The sequence below is a fragment of the Epargyreus clarus genome, unplaced genomic scaffold (assembly GCF_041222505.1).
Source record: "Epargyreus clarus isolate Ecla_fem2 unplaced genomic scaffold, WU_Ecla_fem_2.2 ptg000021l, whole genome shotgun sequence".
NCBI classification, from domain to species: domain Eukaryota; kingdom Metazoa; phylum Arthropoda; class Insecta; order Lepidoptera; family Hesperiidae; genus Epargyreus; species Epargyreus clarus.
This window is the reverse complement of record NW_027332228.1, coordinates 10,878,035-10,903,797: the sequence shown is the minus strand read 5'-3', so window position 1 is coordinate 10,903,797 and position 25,763 is coordinate 10,878,035. Positions and strand designations below refer to the sequence as shown.

The 25,763-nt window shown below is 33.3% G+C and overlaps 1 protein-coding gene across 2 annotated transcripts in view; it reads left to right on the top strand.

The window, feature by feature from the left end:
• Elovl7 (ELOVL fatty acid elongase 7) overlaps positions 1-25,763 on the top strand; it is a 51,791-nt gene that overhangs the window by 23,561 nt on the left and 2,467 nt on the right. The window contains exons 1-6 of one of the 2 annotated variants that reach the window (XM_073084086.1): positions 11,941-11,994; positions 12,142-12,287; positions 12,534-12,641; positions 15,208-15,288; positions 18,540-18,596; positions 20,914-21,019. In XM_073084086.1, coding sequence (XP_072940187.1) covers positions 12,147-12,287; positions 12,534-12,641; positions 15,208-15,288; positions 18,540-18,596; positions 20,914-21,019 — 493 coding nt within the window. In that variant the 5' untranslated portion in view covers positions 11,941-11,994; positions 12,142-12,146. Of the gene's footprint in view, positions 1-11,940; positions 11,995-12,141; positions 12,288-12,533; positions 12,642-15,207; positions 15,289-18,539; positions 18,597-20,913; positions 21,020-25,763 lie in introns of those variants that run through there. The other variant, XM_073084085.1, reaches the window with a different exon arrangement.

Here is a 25,763-nt window from a genome sequence, read left to right as displayed (position 1 = left end):
ATCGATTCGCAAAAATGTTTCTTTCAATTGAAATTATGAGTAATACGCGTAGAGGTCAAAAATCGACCATAATCATATTTTTTTCAAAAAAGATTAAAAAATAAAAAAAAAAGAATAAAAACACCGTTTTGTCATTACCTTCATAGATTTTATCACTTTTATTGGCGATTAGTTATTTATATGGATAGCAATTTATTAAATGAATGAGGAATAGAAAATAAGTTTAAATAACTAAACTAACTAAATAACGCTGTAGGCTGTATCCTCAGCGTCGTAGAACAAGAAAGCCTTAATATCATAATCCGGAAACGGAATTTTTGCCTATCTCGTCACTACAATATAAAACGGTGTGTTTGTACGAATATGCTATGTGAATAGTAATGGATATGGCAAATATGTAGAAAACCCGTTCATAGCAGCGCCTATATCGTTTTGTTTTTGTAATTGGCCAATTAGTGATTAAGCAGTGCTAGTTATGGTACGAATCTTTACCACGTCAGGAGTCCGAAGTTATTTTTTTAGGTTTTTTTTTACAATAGGAGTAGCAGACGAGCATTCAGTCCACCTGATGGTAAATGGCTACTGCCGTCCATGGACATTAGTAATCACCATAGATAGGATAGATCTTTCTATCTAAGGTCGGCCACAGATGCGTTGTTAGCCCTGAAGACTAAGCTGGAATGCCTCGGAAAAGTATGTCTCCATTACGACACCGTTCAAACGAGAACACTGCAGCACTTAACACTACTGTTATAAGGCAGAAATAGGTGTAGCGGTGGTGTCACCGCAGTGAAACCACAAAGTACTCTACAACTTTAAATTTTATTGTTTAAAGTCCTTGATTTAAATACAACAATTTGTTATGGATACGTAACAACTAACCTATCCTACACACTTTTAAGGTTAAAAGTATGAAGATAAAAAATGGGAAACATTATTTTAGGAACGCTACTTTTGTTTTAACCATATAAGCTGTGAAAATGACAGTTGTTTTGAAATTATAAGATACGCATCGAAAGATATAAATATGGACGTGTATAGGTATATAATATTTCATTTATGTGATGAAATTCTCCCAAAGCATAGCTTAGAACACGGGTTGGTTAAGTAACTTGGACCATGGCACCAATACTGAAGTTCAATGGTGATAATGCAATAAAAACCAATGCCGTGAATCTTCATAATCATGCTTTAGGTACATTTAATTAATTGCAATAGAAAGTATCTACTATTTTTATTATAATCAATGATAGTATTATTAATTGTAAGGGCAATTTATATTTCCCTTTTTCGCTTCTTGGTTCTTGAATTTATGAATTATTTTATTATTTACACGTTTACCTTATAAAAGATAATTCAAACATAAGGCAATTCTCTCACGAAGTTTATAAAAGAAATTATAAAAATTACATATCAAAAATATTGTACAGAAAGTCGATCCTTTACGAATTATTTTTGATCCTTAATAAATAATTTAGGTACTATTGATTTGCAAGCGGCGAAAGAAACTCTATAAACAATTTTTGCGCCAAAGAACGATAGACGGTCAATTAAAATGACGTCATAAACTCTAACCACATATTCCATGCCTTAGATAGCTACTATATTGACATCACTTATATAAATATATTTTCATTCAAACCAAACGTGTTGGTAAAACTTCAGCTCAATCGGTTGGGACTAACCGGTTTGAAATGCAGTTGCAAGTCTCGATTCACATAGGTATACATACGAACTAATAAAGCAAGTTAATAAGAGCATGTCATTGTGTGGAAGAGGTTAGGGCGGTTTTTCTGTCGCGCATATTGACACACCTGCACGCGTGTCACACACACACACATGAATTAATTTGATGCAGCCTGTTCGGGACCCGTGTGTGTATGCGTATTAAAACGATAGGGTGCGTATTAAAACGATAAGTGGGACGCATGTATTAGGGACGCGTGTGCTAGCATAAGCACGCGCGACAGGAATTACATTTGCATAGATGCCACTGAAAAATAGATGCATGGGCAAACATGCATATGTGTTCAGTATTTCGGACTGGTCGAAATACTAATATAAAATAAAGAGTACTTAAATTCTAAATTTATAATTTGACGTTACTTGACGTTTCTGTCACAACATTTTGTGTACATACAGTCTTATAATTATTACGGAGGGTCTCGGGAGGACCTATTCGGAGGACGCGAGTGTGTGTGTTGTATCACGGTCGACCGGTCACCAAGAAAACCAGACGGCACCACCCCACGGTATCTATATACTTTTTCACCTGCATTATTATCACTAATGCACAAGAGTTCAAAATTACATCTCGGATAAAAACCAGCGACCTAAAATAATAAACTATGCATTGCCCATAGATAAGTGTAGGTATCTCACCGCCTTGTAATTGAAGGAAGCAATTAAATGGCTGACATGTGTAAGCCATTTAATGGCTGTCATGGTGTAATTTAAGCGGAACAATGCCGACATGTGCAGTTATATGGTGCAAAAACACGAAATCGAAGAAATAGTGCGAAGAAATATCGTTTCATTCGTAATTGCGTTAATTTTTTTTTTTATATTATTCTAACACGAAAATAGATGACAGTGACAATTTCAAGTGTCAATCCTGGTTACATGTTCTTGTTAAGAGTGAGTAATCTTTACTAATCTATGGCATTGCCGTGCAAAACATAATATCTATCGTCCGTGTCCGGTTAGCCTAAGACTATAACGACTACATATGACATTGTTGTTTGGTGATAACTACAACAATGGCGACTTTCAACGACGTCATAAAAATGTTAATGTTTGATAAATGTGGTATCACAGGTTAATGCCAACTTGACTATCCTGCTGTTAGAGGACAACCACAGATATTTATGGCAATGTCACCGAATTGTTGAATAACCTGCTTTATCCGTGTAACTTACTTCAATATAGGATATAAAATGTAGTTTATTCTCTGGGTACCAAAACGCTTCATTATTCGTTTCGGTATATATTTTGCTGTGTATCATTACGGTCTAAGCTATGGTTATGATCTTAGTTGATTAAGAATAAGTAAGTTAATGTTTATAATACCCACGAAAAGGTGGTAGAACCCTTTGTGGTTCGACTCCGGCGGCACCACCACCACACCTATTTCTACCTAATAACAGCAGTGTTAGGCGCTGCTGTGTTCCGGTTTGAAGGGTGTGGTAAGGGAGACATACTTTTCCGAGGCGTTCCAGCTTAGTCCTCAGGTGTAGCGGCGCATCTGTGGCCGACCTCAGGTAGGAATATCTAATCCTATCTGGGGTTGATTACAGATGTCCATGGGCGGCAGTAGCCACTTACCATCAGGTGGACTGCATGCTCGTCTGCTACTCCTATATTATATAAAAAAAAAGTTAAACTACAGTAGACAAGGCAGTTGTTAATGCATTCTATGAATTTATTAGACTAAAGTTTAGCTGACTAAAAAGACCAACACTAATTACCTATCAATATTTCATTTAAAATGGTAGCGGTATAGTTCTTAAAAATGATAATATATTTCATTCTTATAATTATAATAATACTTACGTAATACCTTGGTGTGTATAAGAAATCGCGTGTATAATGTATATGTTATATGTATTGTATTGAGTACTATTATAAAAAACATTACCGTATATAATAGATATACTTATATATTTGCTACCTACCCCAACATTTAATTTACTTGGAATTCTATGACGAATTGCTTCTTGTTATAATCTTATGCATAAATGATACAATGAACAATTATATATGATGAATATGACAACAAAACTGATGCATATTACTTACTTACTTCTTCGAATTCTAAAAAAAGTTATATTTCTAGAATTCGAAGAACTTAGGTACCTACGTCTTGATAATGTTTTCTTTAATTTCTAACACCATTGAAGTTAAATATTTAATTATACTTTACATGATTTGTGTGTCAAGATCTATAACATAAATTGTATTTATCCTCAATGTAAGTCAGTGCAATTATTATATTATAAATAAGCGAGTTTAACGAGTCTACACAACACTATGTTAATATAATAAAATATATTTGCTCACTGACAATTACCACTTTTACGTATTATTTTTTTTATATGAGATTGAAGTAGCGAATAGACATGCATTTCATTGTTACCCAATTTTAACGGGCCACTGCCGCCCTGGACATATGTAACTAACTCCAAGTAAAACAGGGGTTCTATCTGTAGCATATTTCAAATGATTACTCCTGAGGACTATAATAGTTTTTATATGTAAGTAAGCTGAATTTATTTAATATTTATACACAAATACCATATTTATATTTTCATGTGGTTAAAGTTGCACTTCAGCTAAAAGTCTATTAAGTCTAAGAAGTCAAAGTTAAGTGATACACGCATTCTTATAGTTACCTAGGTACTTTAGTTTGTAATTACTGACATAAAATACAACTAACTTATTAACATGAATTAATCGAAAATTTGATAGCCGTGAGAATGAGGTTAACGGGTCAGATTTATCACAATTCGTTTCAATCCAATTTTGGACAATAATTGAAAAAAAGCAATATTTTAATACACTCAATAAGCGTATACTCTCAATACTAACGTATAAACTACCAATTATCTAAGTAAGTGCTGTCATTACATAAGTAATACCATACGTACTCCAATATAAGTCAGATTTTTGTTTTCTAAGAAGTTAAAAAAATTACATACAGCAAATGAGAGTCATCTACATAACATATAAGCATGTGCTGAACCAGGCAGGAAACTGTACCCTAACCAGAAGTTTTTGCGTTTCGACAAATATGACTGTTTTGGTATTTGTCTACGTATTTGCCCATACAAATTCCAATCAGCGCCCCTAGCGGATTGTGTCAGAACTAGGAAATTGTATTGGCCCATACGTAAACAAATGACCAAGACAGTCATATTTGTCGAAACGTAAAAACTCCTGGTAAGGGTACTGCTCGCCTCGGCTTCGGACTCGGCCTACGCCACGTTTGCCGTAGGGGCGGCAAAATTTTATTAATGGATGATGTTTTGTCGTCGACCTATTTATTCAACGGCAAGATTTTACTTACGCCTGGGGCGGCACGTTTTAGAGGGTGAGCGAGACCTTTTCTGTATCGTTGTCCTATTTTCAGGGGACACCTCGAATATACTACGCCTCGCTACGCTTTTTGTTATGTACTACGAACCGAGACTACCTACTTTGTACTAGTTACCGTCCCTGACTTCGTTGGGTGCCAAAACCTGATCCACATCAATATCTTTTTGTAACACTTACAAGTCTTTAACTTTAAAAATAAACATTTTAATAGCTTTCAATGTCATATTATTTTTGTGACAGTGATCAAGGAGAATTGTAATATTTTGTATTGTAAACTTAAACGCCTTCTCGGACTAAATCTACTGTACTCTAATCGAATCTAATCTTATCTGTTACTCCTTAACGGTAAGGTCTAGAAAATTTCTTGCAATGGTGATAAATGTTGCATACAGCGGCCATTTTAAAGAAAAAAGGCTACTGTATGCAACACAACACAATGCCACCGATGCCACGAGTACCGGTTTAAGTATATGAATTATACAAAAATAATCCATTCCAATCGCAGAAACTTTAGTACCTAGTTATAAAACTATATTAAATAGTACGTAGTGCCTTATTCTGATGTTAAAGGAAGTTTCAAGATCATTAATGTAATTAGTACTGTGATAAAATTATAGCGAAACTTTATCCTCATGGCACCTGCCCTTGTAGATGCAAGTAAATAAGTAATAGCCAGTGCTGCCCAGTACTTTACAACATATTATTATGGTTTGTATGACCTTCTATTCGTGTTCCAATCCTGTCTTCCGTTCTGTCATCTAATGCCAGAAGTTCTATAAGTAAAATATGACTATGTTCTTAATTAACGCACGTAATTAGGTATACTGTTCTAATTAAAGTAAAATAAACAAATAGGTGTCCCTTACACATTCTGTACACATACCTGTAGTGATTCTTCACAATACTTTGTAAATATACCAAAGGGGCCGCAAAGTAAAAAGGGCTCCAGCAAACTATCTAGTTTGCTGGGCTGTAATTGGATAATTACAAAAATATATTTCAAAAGGTACCCGACGCTTTTACCGCACTAAAACCCCCCCGGTGACCGTCCTAAGCGCTGCGTAGAGAGCCCCGGGATCTCCATAGGAACGCAATCGGAGTCCTCTTGGCGTGTGGCCCCGTCTGGCTCCGCCCAGATGCTTATGAAGCTCGCCACTCCGTGTGGAGCGTACGACGGTATGAGGTCACACATACCATCGTTCTTCCCGGGGTCGCTAGCCAGGCGGTTAGAGCTCCCACTCTTGCCGCCCGCAACCCCGAAAGCCCCCTTTTAGTCGCCTCTTACGACAGGCAGAGGATACCGTAGCCCTATTCTGATCCCAGAACTACAGGGACATACAAAAATATACTAAGTGGATTTTTAGTGCTTCAGAAATATTATCGCCGTTTGCGTATCCATTTTCTACTCACGTATATTTTCGATATAAGATATCCGATTGTTGCCAAGTCAGAGTAGATTAGTCCTACTATGCCACAATAACATTCCAATACGAAGTTCAGTTAAGATTTTTAACGGAAACTTGTACAAAAAGTTCTACGAAATAATTAGTATAAAAAAAAGTTGACGTCGATACAACTTAAAAACTAGTCAAAATTATGCGTATGTAATGATTGACTTTAGATCGGCATTGATCGTCTTATTTTTTATTGAATAAATTTAACTGAATAGATGATGTGTAAAAAATATGATGTAATACTATTATGTGAGAACGGATGTTACTATATACCATATATGTATATATGTAGCAGGCAAGTAGCTAAACCGCTCGAATAACTCTTTAGGCTCTTTATTAAAAGCCTCTTGAATGGTATTTAGTATGAATACCTTACGTAGTAGATAGCGTTTACATTTAAAGAACTAACAGGCCGATAGATACACTATATGGAAGCTGTTTGTAATACAACACTTCTTAATAATAAATGTATCCAAAGTGGTGCCAAAGTTTGACAATTTCTTCATACTACAAATTGTCCAATTCCGATCTAGGTAAAAAATCTGTAGACTGAATATTAATAACAGGCTATATCCAACGTTTAAAATGCTCGAGCCAGTCACAACTAAATTCACATTTTGCCTAAAATCAATCAAACTGTGAGAAACACTGACAACATTATTCCTTGCCACTCACTGGGTTCAGAGCCAGGTGGCAGAAAATGGACCTAAATTTAAACGAATAAGTTAGGAAAGTAGTTAAACGTTATGATAAAGTAATTTGTTTTAGTGTTTTATAAAATAGCTAATTAGGCTACTTGGCTGCGATATGCATAATGCATATATTGTATGTTTGTTTAATACCTACATCTAAATATTCCGACACAGTTTCACCTGTGTTGGAATTTATATTCATATTAATGTTAGCACATCTATGAATTTTTCACGGAGAAGGCTCTTCTGTTATTAACTTTGTTGTAAATCGTCTCTAAATGACGTTGTTGCATCAATCCACCACTGTGCCGTTCACCATAAAAATTGCAGTTTTTTTACAAGTATTTCCAAACGAAGATTATATTCATGAACAAAGTGATATTTAATTATACAAGCAAGAAACATGACGTTTGAATCCTTATAATAGTTACATACAAGTATATACGACATACGACAATATGAATGCTTGTTTGTTTACATTAAAAAGGTCAATGATCTATCATTAACTAAAGTCTGATTCATAATTAGGTGTCCAAAATGTAAACAAAGGTGTTGACCTATCAAGAAAATACGTTAGAAATGGTAGTTTCTTATTTTTGTCGATATTAAAGTAATACAACAATAGTAAAATAATAATCTAAATAAATTAAGATTAATTCACATTTTCTAATATTTATATCACCTCAATTTCGTCCCATACAGTAATAATAATAAAAACCAAAGTTTATGGCAGAAAATTAAAATGTGATAATGGTAACACAATCGGAACCCAAGACATTTCTTGTGCTGTCATTTTTAAGTTTCATAGTTGATATTATTAATTTTCGTGATTGTGATCGAATTCGAATATTTTCTCGTTTACATAACGCGTTTGTTAAATTGTGTATACTTGTTAAACTTTCGTTTTTTGTTGAGTTTGTTAAAGTTTTTGTTTCTTGTTAATTTTGACAGTGATATTTCTTTGTTTACATTTTGGACACCTAATTGTGAATCAGGCTATAGATGAGAAGACATTACCAAAAATTAAACATTAAATATTAGGGCGCTTTAATCATTATATATTAGAGCGCTTTTCTTGTCACGCGTGTGAACCCACACGCGTCCACTCGCACGCGTGCCAATTGTATTTTATCATTTCATACGCACACGCAAATGAGTCCCGATTAACTTGTGTACGGGTTGGTTGCGCGTTCGGGCGTAAACACGCGTGATAGGAAACCGCTCTAAGCGATAGTACCCTTAGTAGAAGTTAAAGCTAAGTGCGGATTAGATGTTCAAGAAAAGCAACTTTTTAATAATATGATTTTTTAGTTTATATTTTATAGATTACTAGCTGACCCGGCAAACGTTGTGTTGCCATATAAATAAAAACATGTTAAGGGTGAACAACCCTTATCACTTAGGGGTATGAAAATAGATAGTGGCCGATTCTCAGACCTACTACGGTAAAGCCGTTTCGGAGGAGTACGGTAATTAACATTGTGTAACGAGAATTTTATGTATAAGAAGATTAATACTTAAAGACTTAAAAATACTTTTATAAAGGATACTTATGCTTGGTAAATAAAATGCAGCGGTACGTGACATTTAACAGACAAGAAACACCTACACAATAGCTTAATTTATGAATAAACTCTACAACCTTGAATAACACTTAATTAATAGTTCTAATGCCATTAAGATTTGCAAAGAACGTCGATATAAAAATATTTAGCAATCTCTTTCGTAATTGCATAATAATAATTCGCTTTGAACGTGTGCAAAATTGTAAGCTCGTAAAAATGTATAAATTAATGTTGACGAAATGTAATTAAGTTAATTATTGAAATGTGTAATTTCCTTTAATAAAGGATACCCAAATTATGAGATACGTTATAAATAGTAATATTAAAACGATATTACTTAGAAAATGCGTAGAATTCTTATAGTATTTATATCATTAGGTAATATCTATAATTACTCATATTAAACTACGGAAGAAAATTTCGCATTAAAAAAAATAATGCCCAGATCAATACCTTTAATATATTTTATTAGTAACGTGACAAAAATCATACTTTTACTACCATAGAACTTGAAAATAAATTGTTTTGAATTACTTTGTTATTTATTTTTACCGATATTCCGGAACTTTTTTATACTCTGCATTTGGTATACTGGGATTTCCCTGTCCACACTAGCATGTTGGAGAACAATCCGGTACCCAACAATTACGGGGATACCCATAATTATGATGGATTGCGAAGATGGAGTATGATGGCGTGTCTAATGGACTATAGCTAAATATTAATAAAAAATAGGCCGAGTACGTGTTGAATCGCACACGGAGGGATCCGTACCATTTTTTAGTATATCTAATCATACCATCATACCAATATATCAGACGTAAAATAGAGGTAAAAAACGCCAAAATCATAAATTGTGTAGAGACCCCCCCTTTACATTATTATTATTTTTTTATTTTTAGTATTTGTTTTCGGATCATCATGATCATCGCGCTGACCAAGTGCGGATTTGTAGACCCACACACCACTGAAACTTTTTCCGGAAAGGAAGTCTGAGGTGCCGAGTTGCGTAGGTTTCTTCAGGGAGAACTTTTAATTCATCTCTAAAGGAATTTATAGTAAGAATTTAGCGTATTAGACATTAATTATGATACTTTGAAACACGGACCTCGAATCGAGATTTAAACCATTAAGCTATAATTGCAGTTTAGGTCATTGCCCCGTATTACAGTGAAGTAATATTTGTACTGCTCATTGTTACTTTGGCTTTTAGCGTAGCAGAAATAGTCGTAACAAGCATTTATTTTTTATGAATACTCGTTTATGTTTACGAAACAATACGATAATGATCGTTTAAACAATATATCGTCAAACATGAAATAACTTTAAAGTGTAAAAAAAGTGTGTGTGTGTCAGCTACGACGCACGATTGGAGTTTACTCCTTACGAATGATAATTATGATATATATCGAATAGAAAAAAGGGTAGGTAAATGAACGCATCTGCTAAAATGATAAGAGAAACAAACATATATCTGTAATTATTCGGATTATTTATATTACTTCAATAATGCGTATTACATAAAGTATGTTACAAAATAATATAAAATAGCACCATCTAGTGGCAAGTTTTATAAATTGTAAGTTTGCAAGTTTATCAATCTATGTATTTAGGTTCCAAATATTATAATGGTAACTTAATATAATTGTTTATATTAAAGTAAATTTTAATATAATATAATTATTTATATTTAAAACAATGTTAAACGTTTTATAACTTAAAACTTAATAATTATAATTTCTTTGCGACTTTATTTAAATTTATATGAGACTCAATAAACATGTTATTATATGTAATTTGGATTGTTTCTGAATGTTTTATAATTCTAGAATTCATTTAAAACGTATTGCTAATTTTATATAACTTATTTTGAACATAATTCATTAGCAATAATTCTGTAATAAATATTAAATAATACTGTTTTGATTTTGCCCGTTTATCGTTGATAGATGGTGCTGGTCAATAATGCATCCATTTTTATAAGTTAAATTAATATATCAGTAACTTACAAAAGCCTCTTATGTTAAAAACTTATTTTGCTAATATTATATCTTATTCAATTGCTTACTGATTTTATATGTTACTCTTCTTTAAAAACGTTCATAAAAGATTGTTAATCATATTATGGCGCCAATGTTCATATTTTTCACAGTGTTTATAAATGATCAAACCTATAACTTAATTTATGCAAAAATGTAAACAAATTAGTTAATGACGTTTTAATGTTTTATATATTGCTAATTATTTTTATTGTAATAATTACTTTCATATGGGATTTGAACTTACTGTATTTTAAATTAATAAAAGCACTCTTGATTCATATTTTGGTTACCGTTACGCCTCAACTTTTCGGGTTACACTTGATTTTACTCCTCATAAAATTTCCGTACCGGGCCTTATAACTCAAATCGTTTCTTAAGGAGTAAACTCCAAAAAAAGTGTTAAGATCCGTAATTTACCATTGTCATATAAATCATTACCGTTTTATACAACTTCCAATCAGCGCCCCTAGCGGATTGTGTCAGAACTTGGAATTTGTATCGGCCAATACGTAAACAAATACCAAAACAGTCATATTTGTCAAAACATAAAAACTCATGGTAAGGGTCTGTACCCGTGTGGCGACGCCTCTGTGATCGGCTTGTAAAGTCGGATCTATTTGGAGTTATTCACAGAAGCCCATGAGCGGCAATAAACACATCAGGTGCATTACAAGCTCGTCTACTACTCAAATGTTTAAAAAAGTAGACGAAACATAACGAAAGAGCCGGTATCAAGTTAATGAATTAATTGTGAATCGTTGAACCGGTGACCTTAAGACTGTAGTAAAAGGTGAATACGATCAACAAATTCAAAACTAACGCAATCACAATAATCGGTTGTTTCATAAGAACGCATAGTTTGTATACAATACACGTTTAACATAGTAATATGTAGGTATAAACATACACTAGTGTGGTGCATTATAGTAGCATGCATGTATGTTGCAACTTTCTTCGTATCGATCCAAACTTTCAGTGTCAATACATATGCATATGCTGATTTATGATACGGCGACCAGTCCACCCTGACATTCGATAAGCTTAATGCTTGTTGGTAAATGGTGTCCAAATTCGTAGCGTCGAGACCGTTCATTTTGTTGTGGCGCGCGCCGGACACAGTGATTTTCGGAAACGCCGCGGATTATTTGTGAATATCAAATATTTTGAAAAATATTGTAATATATTAACCTTATATAATAATATATATCGGTTTTTATCGGCACTTGATAACTAGGTTGAATAAAAGTTCGTTATTATTGATATTGTTTTAATTTGATTTTTTTAATTGTTGCAGTGAAAATGGAGGTGCTAAATAGGCTAGTGGCGGGTTATCATGATTTGATGGACAACAAAAGTGATCAAAGAGTTAAGGATTGGTTTCTGATGTCTTCGCCGTTGCCCACGCTCGCTATATGCCTCACATACGTGTTCACAGTTAAGGTAAGATGTTTATGAGAATATTTACACACAAGGTATTTCAATTAAATCTATTTTCCATAGGAAAATGCCATGTTTAATGACCAGTTACGTAGCCACTTGCGTTCTATGTTTAAGTTTACACACGTCATTACTATGATTGCTTTGCTAAGATACGACTTCAAATACAAAAAGTAATAACGTAAATAATGTAAATACATATTACTTTAACAATAACGCAAATATTTTATATGTATTTTTTGTACACAGGTGTTGGGGCCAAAGTTAATGGAGAACAGAAAACCCTTTGAACTTAAAAACGTTCTCTTGTGGTATAATGTGTTTCAAATTATATTCAGCTGCTGGCTATTTCATGAGGTGCGTGAAACTTATCTTTTACGTGTTTATTATAGTTACTATTTTAATTCCTACGAATGGACTTTACTATTTTGAGAGATGACAAACCGGCATGCAGTACCTAAATACTGTAGTTGTAGTTACAATTGTCCACTGCCTCCCATAGACATCTGTGACTGATTCAATACAACATCTTTAGTAGCTTATGGATGAGTTACCTTTCAATATAGTCCAACATGGAACTTAGGGGCCTCAGCAGACGGCCAACGTAGCAGACGGAAGCTACGTTTAGTATCGGCAGTCGACGATTAAGCTGTTTTTAGAAATCAATCGCTAAGTCCCTCATAAAATTTAAGCGCCGGTCGCTACTTTTGGACGCTTGATGTGACAACCATAGATTAGTAAAGATACTTCGCTCCCTTGAAATTGAATGAAGCCACAAACGGCTTATTTTAGTAAGTTCTTTTTTTTAATTCTTGACAAATAAAAACATTTTTAGAGAAAATTTTCGAATAAATAACTAATACTGCGTAATTTACGTAATAAATAAATAATTATTTCAAATATTTTAGGGACATTTTAGCACGGAGACGTGGCAAAAATTTTTTACGCAACTATTTCAATTCTCAAAACTGGGTACATTTTCTTGTTAGGGGTGAGTAATCTTTACTAATCTATGGTGACAACTGAACACGAATAGCACGATGCAGCATTTCAATGCGGTCGCTAAAACGTGATTTTTTGATACCGCGACCAAAAGCAGAAAGTCGCCAAAACGAAACGCATCATTGATGCAATCGCTAAAACGCGTATCACGGATGCTAAAAGGAGCTTGTTTGCTAGGGCCGTTAAATTTTAACTTTTACTTTTACGCAACCTATAAAGATTTATACCATCGTTTTATCTACTCTATAGTAGAGAACATCGATTATCCGAATAATATAGAGACACCATTAGTTACAAAGTTGATTACAGAAATTACCGAACATAAAATTATTGAGGATTACAAAAAGTTATTGTGTCTGTGGCATTCAAGTGAGCTATTATTGAAATTGATAGTTACTGAAATAGTAGACGCATTGCACCACTAAACTGTTACGAAAGTTGAGACAACATTAGTATTTTAATTACGTAAATAAATATTCTTCAATATTTACAAAATATGAAGGTGACTGACTGACTAACTAACCAATCCAAAGATTAATACATAATCGGAATTGCTGAACCTAGAATCCTGAAATTTTGAATAGATATTCTTTACATAGGGTGAGTGAGCACTTAGAAAGAAATTTTCTAAATTCCACCCCTAGGGGCTAAAATAGAGATTGGAAGTTTATTAAAAAAATCGTTTATCGTTTTTGTAAATTCATCCTCCAACGAGATATAATATCGCTTGAAAGATTTTCATTATTTTATATTTAATGTGTTTACATACGATGTCGCAGGCAAAAATTTGTCCTAGATAAAAATCTCGATAGCACTTGTTGCTAGTGTATTAGAATTAAATAATTTACTTAACATTTGAGACTTCAAGGTTTTCAATTTAAGGATATTATTACGTGGGTTTGAGTTGCCTTTAAATCCATAAACAGCATCAAACAAAGTCGCTCGATCGCATTTGTTTATTTGTTTTACAACTTCTAAAGTAAATAAAGGAGTTTGACGTAATTTTACTACGTAGATATAACCTTTACCCGAGTATAAATAGGTTTATATGGCATGGGAAGGTCATCTGTGTAAATTTGCATATGCTATCGGGCTTTTGAAGAATTAATAATTTCTTTGGATTGAATTGTATATGGCTTCGCTGTGACGGCCATGCTTCCACACCTATTCTGCTTTGTGTTTGTTTTTGATGAAGAGATTTCTTTTTTCAAACCTTGTCATTTTCAAAGTTAGGAGGCTAGCGTGCATAAGGTAGATAGAGATAGAGGGGAGGAAAGGAAAGGATGTTATTACGTATGAGTAGGTAAATACCGGGTCATTTCTAGAGGATCGGATGATGTAGAACCCCATATTGATGAGAAAGCTTGATTAAAAAGGGATTAGGGCTGATTAATGGTTAATTGTTTAGGTTAGGTGTCGATGCATTAGACGTTTCGAGTTGAAAGTCCTGTGGGGCAATAATACCTTGTGATAATTTATTGTTTATTAGTCGAACTCCATATGCAGATATGATATTAGATACCATCAATTGGATTAGATCACATATGAAATGTAGTTTTATTACACCATTATATATTTGAAGGTAGTAGAACCCTTTGTGGTTCGACTCCGGCGGCACCATCGCCACACCTATTTCTACCTAATAACAGGGTTAGGCGCTGCTGTGTTCCGGTTTGAAGGGTGTGGTAAGGGAGACAGACTTTTCCGAGGCGTTCCAGCTTAGTCCCCAGGGGTAACGGCGCATCTATGGCCGACCTCAGGTAGGAATATCTAATCCTATCTGGGGTTGATTACAGATGTCCATGGGCGGCAGTAGCTACTTATCATCAAGTGGACTGCATGCTCGTCTGCTACTCCTATATTATAAAAAAATACTAAATAGCATGAAACAAATATTTAACAACAGATGTTTTATTTACAGAGCATTGTTAGCGGGTGGTTCACCACATACAGTTTTAGATGCCAGCCCGTTGATTATTCGAGATCTCCATCTGCGATGCGGGTAAGAAATCATTTTTATTGATGCCTAATTCGCAACTTTTTGTAAAGTTTTTACGCTTTAATTAACCACAAGTTCTTAGGTATGTATTTAATATTACAACATCATGTTGGTTATGGTCAAGGTGCTTTATTTGAAGAATTTCTGGCTTTTTTATCGCGATTTTCAACACTTATCGTTGAATATTCGTGCGTATCCGTCTGCCTATCTCAGAAATCACTCAGCGGACTTGAATGTGGCTGTTATTAAAAGGGATCCTTTTATACGGATGAAGCTTTTATATATATCATTAATGTTTTCTGTAAATTGTACAAAGGACGATATGAGTAATCGGATTAAATTCTGCAATCACAAGCATGTGTTCGTTTGCGCCACATAAATAAATAATTAATGGAAAAATATAATTATGGCAATTATGACGCAGTATATGAGAATCGTAAATAATTCTAATAATAAACAAAAAATTTATAAAAACAGAAACTGTTACAAAAAAAGATATTATAATATAAAAAAAGAAAACCTGATTGTTAATAACTATAGTGGTTTGATGAGATACTTAATAATTATTGGTCAATGATCAAACCGCAAATTAAACAATTATTATCTGTTTCTAAAAACGCGCAGACGTAAGGGCAGCTGAATCGTAACTAATTGGTTAAAAAAAAATATGATATTAGTTTGATTAAATTAATTACGTATACCCAACCTCCGTAATTAAACGTAATGTAGGCATCATATTCTAAATAATTGCAATTGCTTAACAAACAAGAAAAATCACACTAAACCTTGTATAAGACACCTAATACAATAAATAAATGCGTTTTTGGCCACCTGTTTAACATAACTGCAAGATGGACTTACAAGTATGCGTCACCTTTAGATTATTTAGTCTGAGACAGATATCAAAATATTTTAAAATATTGCTCATAGATCACATTAATAAATAGGTATTTGATGGCATAACACCTTTTAAAGTTGTCAATACAATTATTTAACAGATCAATAAATTATAAAATTAATTAACAAATGAAAATGTTTTAAAGTGTTTTGTTTTATTGTGTAAAAATTTTCACATGATCAATTTTAAATTCTAAAGTTAACTATCTAGACTATTTGGTTATTTTATAATTAATTTGTTTTATTAGTATGATCAATAGTTTTTAAAAGGAAATCATCTGAATTTATAAATTTAAATAAATAATTTTGGGAAGTAATCTATCTTTTAAGCCGGAACTAACCTTGCACGCTTGGAAAATTTCATTGATTCATATATATTTTTGTTTTGTTTTAATTTTTAATTTGCGCAATCATGCGCGCCACTTATCGCACAACAGATGTACTATGTTAGAAACCGCAGATTTCCGCAAATGGAATGTGCTTCCTAAAGATGCATGCGGATCGGATGAATGGTGTAGTAACATAAATGCCAAACAGACAGACGTCTATTACTTTTATTTAAATAGATAAAATACAATCACTAGTAAAGTATTTCAGATTTGCACCTTCGTCCGCCGTCACGCCGTATGTGGTCGGTTGCTTACCTTCAAGTTCATTTGCATCGTTACGTCCATTAATATCTTAGTAATTGTCTGATGCAACGTCGTATTTAAATGGCTTTACGTTCAGTACCCTTACCATAAGTTTCCAAGTTCTGACATTCTAAGTTCCATTTCCAAATTCCATTCTTACCATTCCAAGTTCTGACACAGTCCGCTAGGGGCGCTGGTTGGAATTAGTATGAGCAAATACGTTAACAAATACCAAAACAGTCATATTTGTCAAAACGGTAAAAACTCATGGTAAGGGTACAGTTTAGTAACGGAGCGAACAATCGAACGTAACCGATACAATTTTATCTTTACGCTTCCTTTCATCACTCGTTTTCGTTAAAACTAACTTTAGAATGAGTTACTCATTTAAAGCTAACTATAATAAAATTAAAATATCGACTTTAGCAATATTCTTAAACAAGCATTAACTAATGGATATCATTATTATAAGACTCTATAATCCGACAAACCAAATATTATTCAATGTGTGATTGAAGAGGTTACATCTGATTATGCGGTGCATGTCGAGATGGATGTTGTTAACTGATGATATTTAATGATAGTAATTCGTTCATAAACTCTGTGTTATCGTTTGTTCGTTTAACTCGAAAACCAATATTCAATATATATAGGTATTGATTTTATCTCAGCATTTTAATTGTATTATTATAAGAGTACTCTCATTAAAAAATCCCGAATATTCCAGATTAAAATATTCGACAATACTCTACAGTCCGATAAATTCGTTATTCCGAAACTGCTCCGTAAAATGATAATATATGATAATGAGATTTGCTTTAAGTGGAAAACTTAAATTATTTAAAGCATATAAAGTACATCCGTAATATTGTTTACCATTAGTGCCTAATTACAATGATATCCTTAATTGCAAATGGAAAAGTTTAAACTTGTGGATAGATACATATGCGTAGATATAACAAGTTTGACAACTGCCGCCCTTCCATAAAGTATGATATTGTTATATTTTGCTAAACACGAAGAATTTAAACACAATAATGTAATTGTTTCTATACTTATATTTAAATCTGTTTATAACATAATGTGCAATGTCGGTGTTATATTGTAATGTTGACATACTGTGTAAACTTTTTATATGTAAAGTCAGCGGACCGTTTAGTCATATTAAATTTTCTTCAAGGTAAACAATAAAATGTAACATAGGGAAGTGATAAAGTATATTGTTTTTAAATTATTTAATTAACAGTTGATATAGTTCATCAAAACTGTTAACAGACTGCGCAGTTCATTAATTACTTAAAACTGCAAGCCGCTTTACAAGGAGACTGCCTTGTCAATTAGCAGTTTCCATTCAGTTATGTCAACTGCACAATGTAAATAAAGACCGTTTGTGTAGATACTTACTAGTCTCGTTTTTTAAATAACCGTTAGGGTCTTTGTCTTGTCACGCGGGTATGTGCGTGCGTGTTATCCCGCATGCGTCTCTACATTGTGTGCGTGCGACTTATATGGCAGAAAATGTATGTATAAACCGATAGGACGCATGCGGGCATGCATGCGGGCATAAACCCGCGTGATACGTATTAAGAGCATTTGGCGCCTTATTAAGAGAATTTTAAATGCTCTTAATAAGGCGCCATATGAAATGAATGTGTAATATGTTAGTGTATAATTTCGTTATAATAATGTCATAAGCTAATTTAATGTGTTTCTTTTGTTTCGTAGACGGCTAGCGGTTGCTGGTGGTACTACTTTTCCAAATTCACAGAGTTCTTCGATACGGTGAGTATTTACATTTAATTTTACTTTAGTTTTTAACCGACTTCATACTTAAACTGGTTTAATTCAGAAATGGGTTGGAGTTCGATACGGGCCAGGCAGACAAATGCTATGAAATGACAAATGTAGATCCTTATTCGGAGTTTAGGTGTTATTCGTCTTTGTGTGTATAATACAAGACATAGGTATTAGTAGTGTGTTTCTATAAGTAAGGAAAGCGTAAAAATACGATGTATGGTGTACCAATGATTTATCACGATATCATCGAGTCCCTGAATAGAAACTGAATAACCGTGCCCATGGATTAATAGTGGGTGAAACCGCTGTCCAATGCTAGTTGCTTTATACTCGTAAATATCTAACGACATTTTTCCTGTACTTCCTTGTTTAGTTGTCTCGCAATCTAACTAATTTATCCTCCATTCTTGTTTAATTGTGTCTTTATAAAGATAAACCTTTTTTTGGTGACCACGTAGCTATGTAAATCATTTCAAATATTGAACTGGGCAAACGGATGCTTATATACTTCCTACTTTTATATACCCATAAGAGTTATGTGTACAACGTTAATTGTGGTTTTTATGATCAACTTCACACTTCAGTTCTGTTAATTAGCTGCCACGCATATCTATATATATAAGGCTATCAACTTTATATAAAATATATTAAATTAAAGATATTTTTTAAAATTTTATTCATAATACGATAATTGCGACACGTACCTCACTTTTCATAATTAAATTCTTGATAATATTAAAATTATAAATGACTTATCGTAATGTTATAATAAAATACATTCGTGCATTACCCAAACACAAAATAATTATATATAGGATTTTAACAAAACAAATAACTCTACTTATGATCATTATGTAATGGATAATTTGCTTTTTATGTAAAGACATTAAACATTTTTATAAATAAAAGTTAGTACCTATACAATAATAGTAAAAAAAAACTACTTTGATGAATTTAGAAGGTAATAAACGAGATATTAAAAACAGAATAATGAGATAATATTCTCATGAATGTTCATTTTATTTACATTTAAATGTAACTATAATCGGTCCACTGTTATTTACTATGTAATATTCTTATACATACCTATAAATAAAGGTGGAAGAACCTTCTGTGGTTCGACTCTGATGGCACTAACGTCACTACTATTTCTGCTTTATAACGAAAGTTTAAAGCGCTGTTGTGTTCTGGTTTAAAGGGTGTAAGGAAGACATACTTTTCTTAGGCATTCGGCTTAGTCAGGGACTCGCGGCGCATCTGTGGCCGACCTCAGGTAGGAATATCTAATCCTATCTGGGGTTGATTACAGATGTCCATGGGCGGCAGTAGCCACATCAGGTGGACTGCATGCTCGTCTGCTATTCTTATATTATTAAAAAAAAAAAAAAAAAAAAAAAAAAAAAAAAAAAAAAAAAAAAAAAAAAAACCAGACGATACTAAGAACCTTTTTATTTCTAACTAGCTACTACTAACTAGGACTAAGCTGGAACGCCTCGGAAAAGTCTGTCTCCCTTACCACACCCTTCAAACCGGAACACAGCAGCGCCTAACACTGCTGTTATTAGGTAGAAATAGGTGTGGCGGTGGTGCCGCCGGAGTTAAACCACAAAGGGTTCTACCACCTTTAAACAAAGGGTTCTACCACCTTTTAGAACTGGTTTAGAACAGCCTTCATTTATTTCCTCATGAAGACAATCGTAATCTAGAGCCTTTGTTTATCATAACATTCATAACTAAAATGGTCACGTTCCATTGTCATTCGTTATTTATTCGGCCTAATATTGGTTGATTTTATTATTTTTGTCGTAACTAGATTTTTTTAAGTACATATGAGTGACGTTTGCATTGTGTTGTACCAGTAATTTCTTCCTGTTTGTTTGATATATCAAGTTATTATATTTTTGAAGATTTATTTTTGGGCGTTTGTGAATATAAAAATTACTTAATTACTTAAAAAAAACCGGTAATGAAAATATACTGCCGCATTATCACATAATTTTCGTGTATCAATCAATGGTCGATTAACGGCTTAAGTGGCTACTGTCGCCACCAATCCCAGATAGGATTAGAGTCCTCACTGAGATCAACAGCAGACTTGGAGAAGGTCGAACTTATTCTATGTTGGACTTTTTCGTTACCGCATACCCTTACCAGTTCAAAATAGATCAGAAGCGGTTAAGCAAAAATAAAAAAAAATGAGTTAAGAAAATCTAAAAATGACGTGTATTTTTTTTAAAGTGGCGCTTTTAATGGGAGTTTATGTTGTTTTTATACATTTTATATGTTTTCCATGTTTTCGCAGATTTTCTTTGTGATGCGCAAGAAGTTTGACCATGTGTCGAAGTTGCACGTCATTCACCACGGAATCATGCCGATGTCTGTATGGTTTGGCGTTAAGTTTACTCCAGGTAAGATAAATCCGCAATAAGTATTTAATAAAGGTTATGGGATCTCAATTTGACTGTATTTTTATATAAAATTGATGTTGCGACACGCATAGTCCTAGGTTCGATCACCGAAAATGTCTCAATGATGAATTTAAGGGAAAAAGTTTATATACTTACTAATATTTGGATATTTGCTTTAGGTCGAGTGTTTATGAATTTGATTTTGACTTTTATGCACCTACTTGGAATTATATTTAAGGTATATAAATGTAGTATTATTTAGGTATATGCATGCACTACATGTATTACAATATATTCATATTTTCTGCATTAAAATTATTTTAAATATATAATAGTTACGTTACGTACGAGTATATCAATTAGCGGTCCGTGACTAAATGTCTAATTAGGCGCAGTTGATTAAGAAAAATATGATCGCTAATTATTTGTAAGTAATACGAACAAGAATACAAATATTTCTATACGTTGCTATGCTAAGTATCGATGCAAGAATCGATTACCTACATAAAATCATTATCGCAACCGGCGTCCGCAGGGCCGGATTTAAGGGAGGGCAACCGGGGCGGCAGCCCCAGGGCCTCCACAAAAGAGGGCCACCACAATAGAGACGTCGGTTTTTTTTTAATTCCGACTAGTCAACACTAATAAAAAAAAAAAATCTTTTCCTTTGATATTTTTTTCGCTGTTTTACCCTTATCTACAGTAATTTGTACAAACATGAATACTAGAAGAATCTACCTGCGTTTCACAGTAAAATATTTATTGAAAAACTCAACTGAAAAAATTGTTCATTTTATTCGGAAAATAATTTGGGGCCAGGGGGCCTCCACTCCTTTGTTGCCCCAAGGCCTCTAGACCTCTAAACCCGGCCCTGGGCGTCCGTTGTCCACGCGGTAGTATAATCAAACATAACTAACGTATGTAATTTTTACATAGTAAACAAGGTAATATTTGTATAACATTTTAAAATCGCAATGTGACTACTATGACCTCGAATATTCCCACTAGCCGACAAATGTGGTCTTGCCGGACATTTGCATGTTTATGTCTGAAGTTTATAAAAACACGTCACTTCCACACTTTTAATTATACTACAACAGTGTAACAGTCGGTTTATTTATAGACAATTTTGTTATCTATATAATATATAAAAGTGAAAAGATACGTTCAAAACGTATTAATCAAGGTTTTGCTTAAACTACTGAAGCTTGAATCATGAAATTTGGAATATAGCTTCATTTTGTAAAGATTTTTTTGATATTCCACCGTTAAGGGGATTAAATAGGGGTTGAAAGTTAGTATGAAAGTCTGTCAATTTTGTAGATTATTATATTATCAATAAGATTAAATCGAATTTCCATAAACCTTAATATTTTTCATGAATTTTAAGAATAATAATGCATAGGTTTTTTATCCAATAGTCTGTCATAACCAAGATGAATAGATACGTCATGTGTACGTTAAAAACTTATACAAAGAATTTGCTTAAAGACCCAACACATACGAGTAGTTCAGATGTTCGAAAATAAGATTAAAATTCTGTGTATTATTAACTTTTTCAAAACTATCCGAGTAATTCCAACAGCCCTGTACTTTAATACGTGTCTAATTATCTAATAGCAGTTGTCCTATATCGTAGAACAACTGCCAGAAGTCGAGAACAGCTCGGAAATAAAATAACAGATCCTTACGCATACATCAATGATACTCAAAGTGATCTAGATCAACCCCCAGTATGCAACAATAACCTAAGAGGGTGTTTTAGAGCCCGTGACAACCGCAAACATCCTGGTCTCTCCCATAGATAAGTAAAGATTACTCACTCCTAACTAGAAAATGTACCCAGTTTTGAGAATTGAAATAGTTGCGTAAAAAAGTTTTGCCACGTCTCCGTGACGTGGCAAAACGTGACGTGACGTGACATTTATTTTATTATGTAAATTACGCAGTATTAGTTATTTATTCGTAAATTTACTCTAAAAATGTTTTTATTTGTCAAGGATTCAAAAAAAGAACTTACTAAAATAAGCCGTTTGTGGCTTCATTCAATTTCAAGACGGCGAAGTATCTTTACTAATCTATGGTCTCTCCCATGGTTTTCTTAGGCATATTGATACCTATCGTTTAAGGCCCCTCCCTCGCGCCATCACCAAAAAGGGCACCAAATTAAAAATATGAAAAGACATAGACAAGTAGTTTGGGAACCTTCTAATTTAAATATATCTACTAATTACTTTTTCCAATGTTATCGATATTGTTTCATTATGCATGTTTTTATTTTATCTATGATTAACTGACATCAATCATAGATTGTTACGTTAACTATAACCTCCAAATTATTCATTGAACCGACGGTAATAAATTAGCCTGTCTGTAGAGGCCTTATTCCGTAGCTAGCTCTTAACAAACAGATATAGGCACAGCACATATACGAGCAATAATAAAGCGATGTTTGCGTGATGCCTTGAGCAAACTGAACCGCTGATGCCTATTTGAACGCCATGACCACGCAAATAATACGCTTTCGTGCGACGTGTGGTAAGGGAGACAGACTTTTCTGAGGCTTTCCAACTTAGTCCTCAGGGGTAGCGGCGCATCTGTGGCCGACCTCAGGTAGGAATATCTAATCTTATCTGGGGTTGATTACAGATGTCCATGGGCGGCAGTAGTCACTTACCATCAGGTGGACTGCATACTTGTCTGCTACTCCTATATTATAAAAATATATATATATATTGCGTACGGTGTTTAGCAAATATTATGTTGACCTTAAGATGACTTATATTAAATCTTTCATTATATTTGGTAATGTGCATTTTTTTTACTTCGTCGGAAAGTTTGTTGTTAAAGTTTATATATTTTATTCTGTAGAAGTATGTTGTTTATTTATATTATGAAGGTCACATGATTTCTTAAATGTATTATGTATAATGTATTAAGTATAATGTTTGTAACAATATTTAACCTTTTCTTAATATTAATTAGAGAGGTCGGTTTTAATTAGTGCGTAAAAACCTCTTTCGCAGTAACATAATATTATTCAGGTCTGGATAGCAATACCAGACTAGTATGTAATAAAAAGGTTATATAATTAAACAACTAAAATAAATTATCCTAGCTTTTTCTCTACACCTCAAAAGTTATTTTTTATCACATACATCAAACTGACTTTGCCGGATGATTTATGGACCTCATCTTCTGCGGTAATACCTCTGCGAAATAAAAACTTATTACAAAAACATAAATCAATAATTTGTAAGCACTATAATCAAAGGAATCTCTAAGCCTGTATTGAATGTTTTTTCTACGACTTGTAAACACGCCTTACAAGGCGAGCCGAGAACTCTTCTCGAGCCTTCTAATGAACGCGAGTAAAATATTCCATTCATTCCAATCCGACAGTTGGAAAAATACTGTTATTAGGCTACAAAAAGGCTGCTAAAATTACATTAATCAAGCTGGAATCGGAAGTGAGCAGTGAAGTAATAAATTAACCGAATGTTCGTTTAACGGCTACATACTAAACATGTGTATTTTAGGGACGAGTATTATTCGATATACTTAGGTATTTTGTTTGTTTAAATTTTGTCATCGGCGCTAATATATGTACATATTATATAAACATGCATTAAACATTAAACATTATTAACATGTTATTATTTTATTCAGCCGATTCTGGGTTCACGGAGGTCATACGTATAACGTATTTCAAGTATGTGGATTTAGTTTTACTTGAGTATTAAGCTTGTTACAATATATTTACAAACATTTCGTGGTCTATGAGATAGGTAAACTTTAAACATTTTTTAAGGAATAGTGATACATATTATATATTTTTTAATCTATAACGGGGATTATCTGAAGTAAGAGAAGTACCTGAAGTTAGTTCACGTGACTGATTTATCACCTGTTAATATTTAATGAGTTTACCTAATGTTTTGCGTACTAAAGATCCATATTGGCCTACTAGAAATGGTAAAATTTCGATATTTGATAGGCTTTAATTCGATAGTTCGATTATTAATAATTGGCGAAATAAAATAAAATTTAATCGGCCTATAAATTTTATTGATCGTGGTACTGGTGGTTGATAACTTTATATTTTTTTATATCCTTTTAGAATAAAATCTATTCAAAAGTAATAAAGATATCCGATAAAATATAAATAGGTATAGGCTTATTTTTTGCCTTATTTTTTTTTTTCATTTCACGATATGTGAAGAATACTAATAATCTCAATGTATTATGTAGTGAAGATAATATCATCTTAAATCCGGAACCGACTGTTTTCATCATCAACCCATTATTGTCCCACTGCTGGGCACGGGTCTCCTCTTAGAGTGAGAAGTATTAGGCCATAGTCCACCGCGCTGGCCAAGTGCGTATTGGTAGACTTCACATACCTTAAAAACCATGTTTTTTTTTAAAGATTTCTCACGATGTTTTCCTTCACTGTTTAAGCAAGTGATAATTAATTTCTACTACGCACATAACTGAACAATTAGAGATGCGTGCCTGGGATTTGAACCTCGGACCCTCGATCAAGAGACAGAGTTTTCTTAACCACTAGGCTATCACTATTTTTAGTCAAGATAATATCACCTTAAAATCCGGAACCGATTGTGTTTCGGCTTATATATTATAGCTAATATACTACTATTGGTTCAATGCCGACTGCGTTCCTTACCTTGATATTGAGATTTTTGATACAAATGGAATAATTTTGTGTAACATTTGATTTATA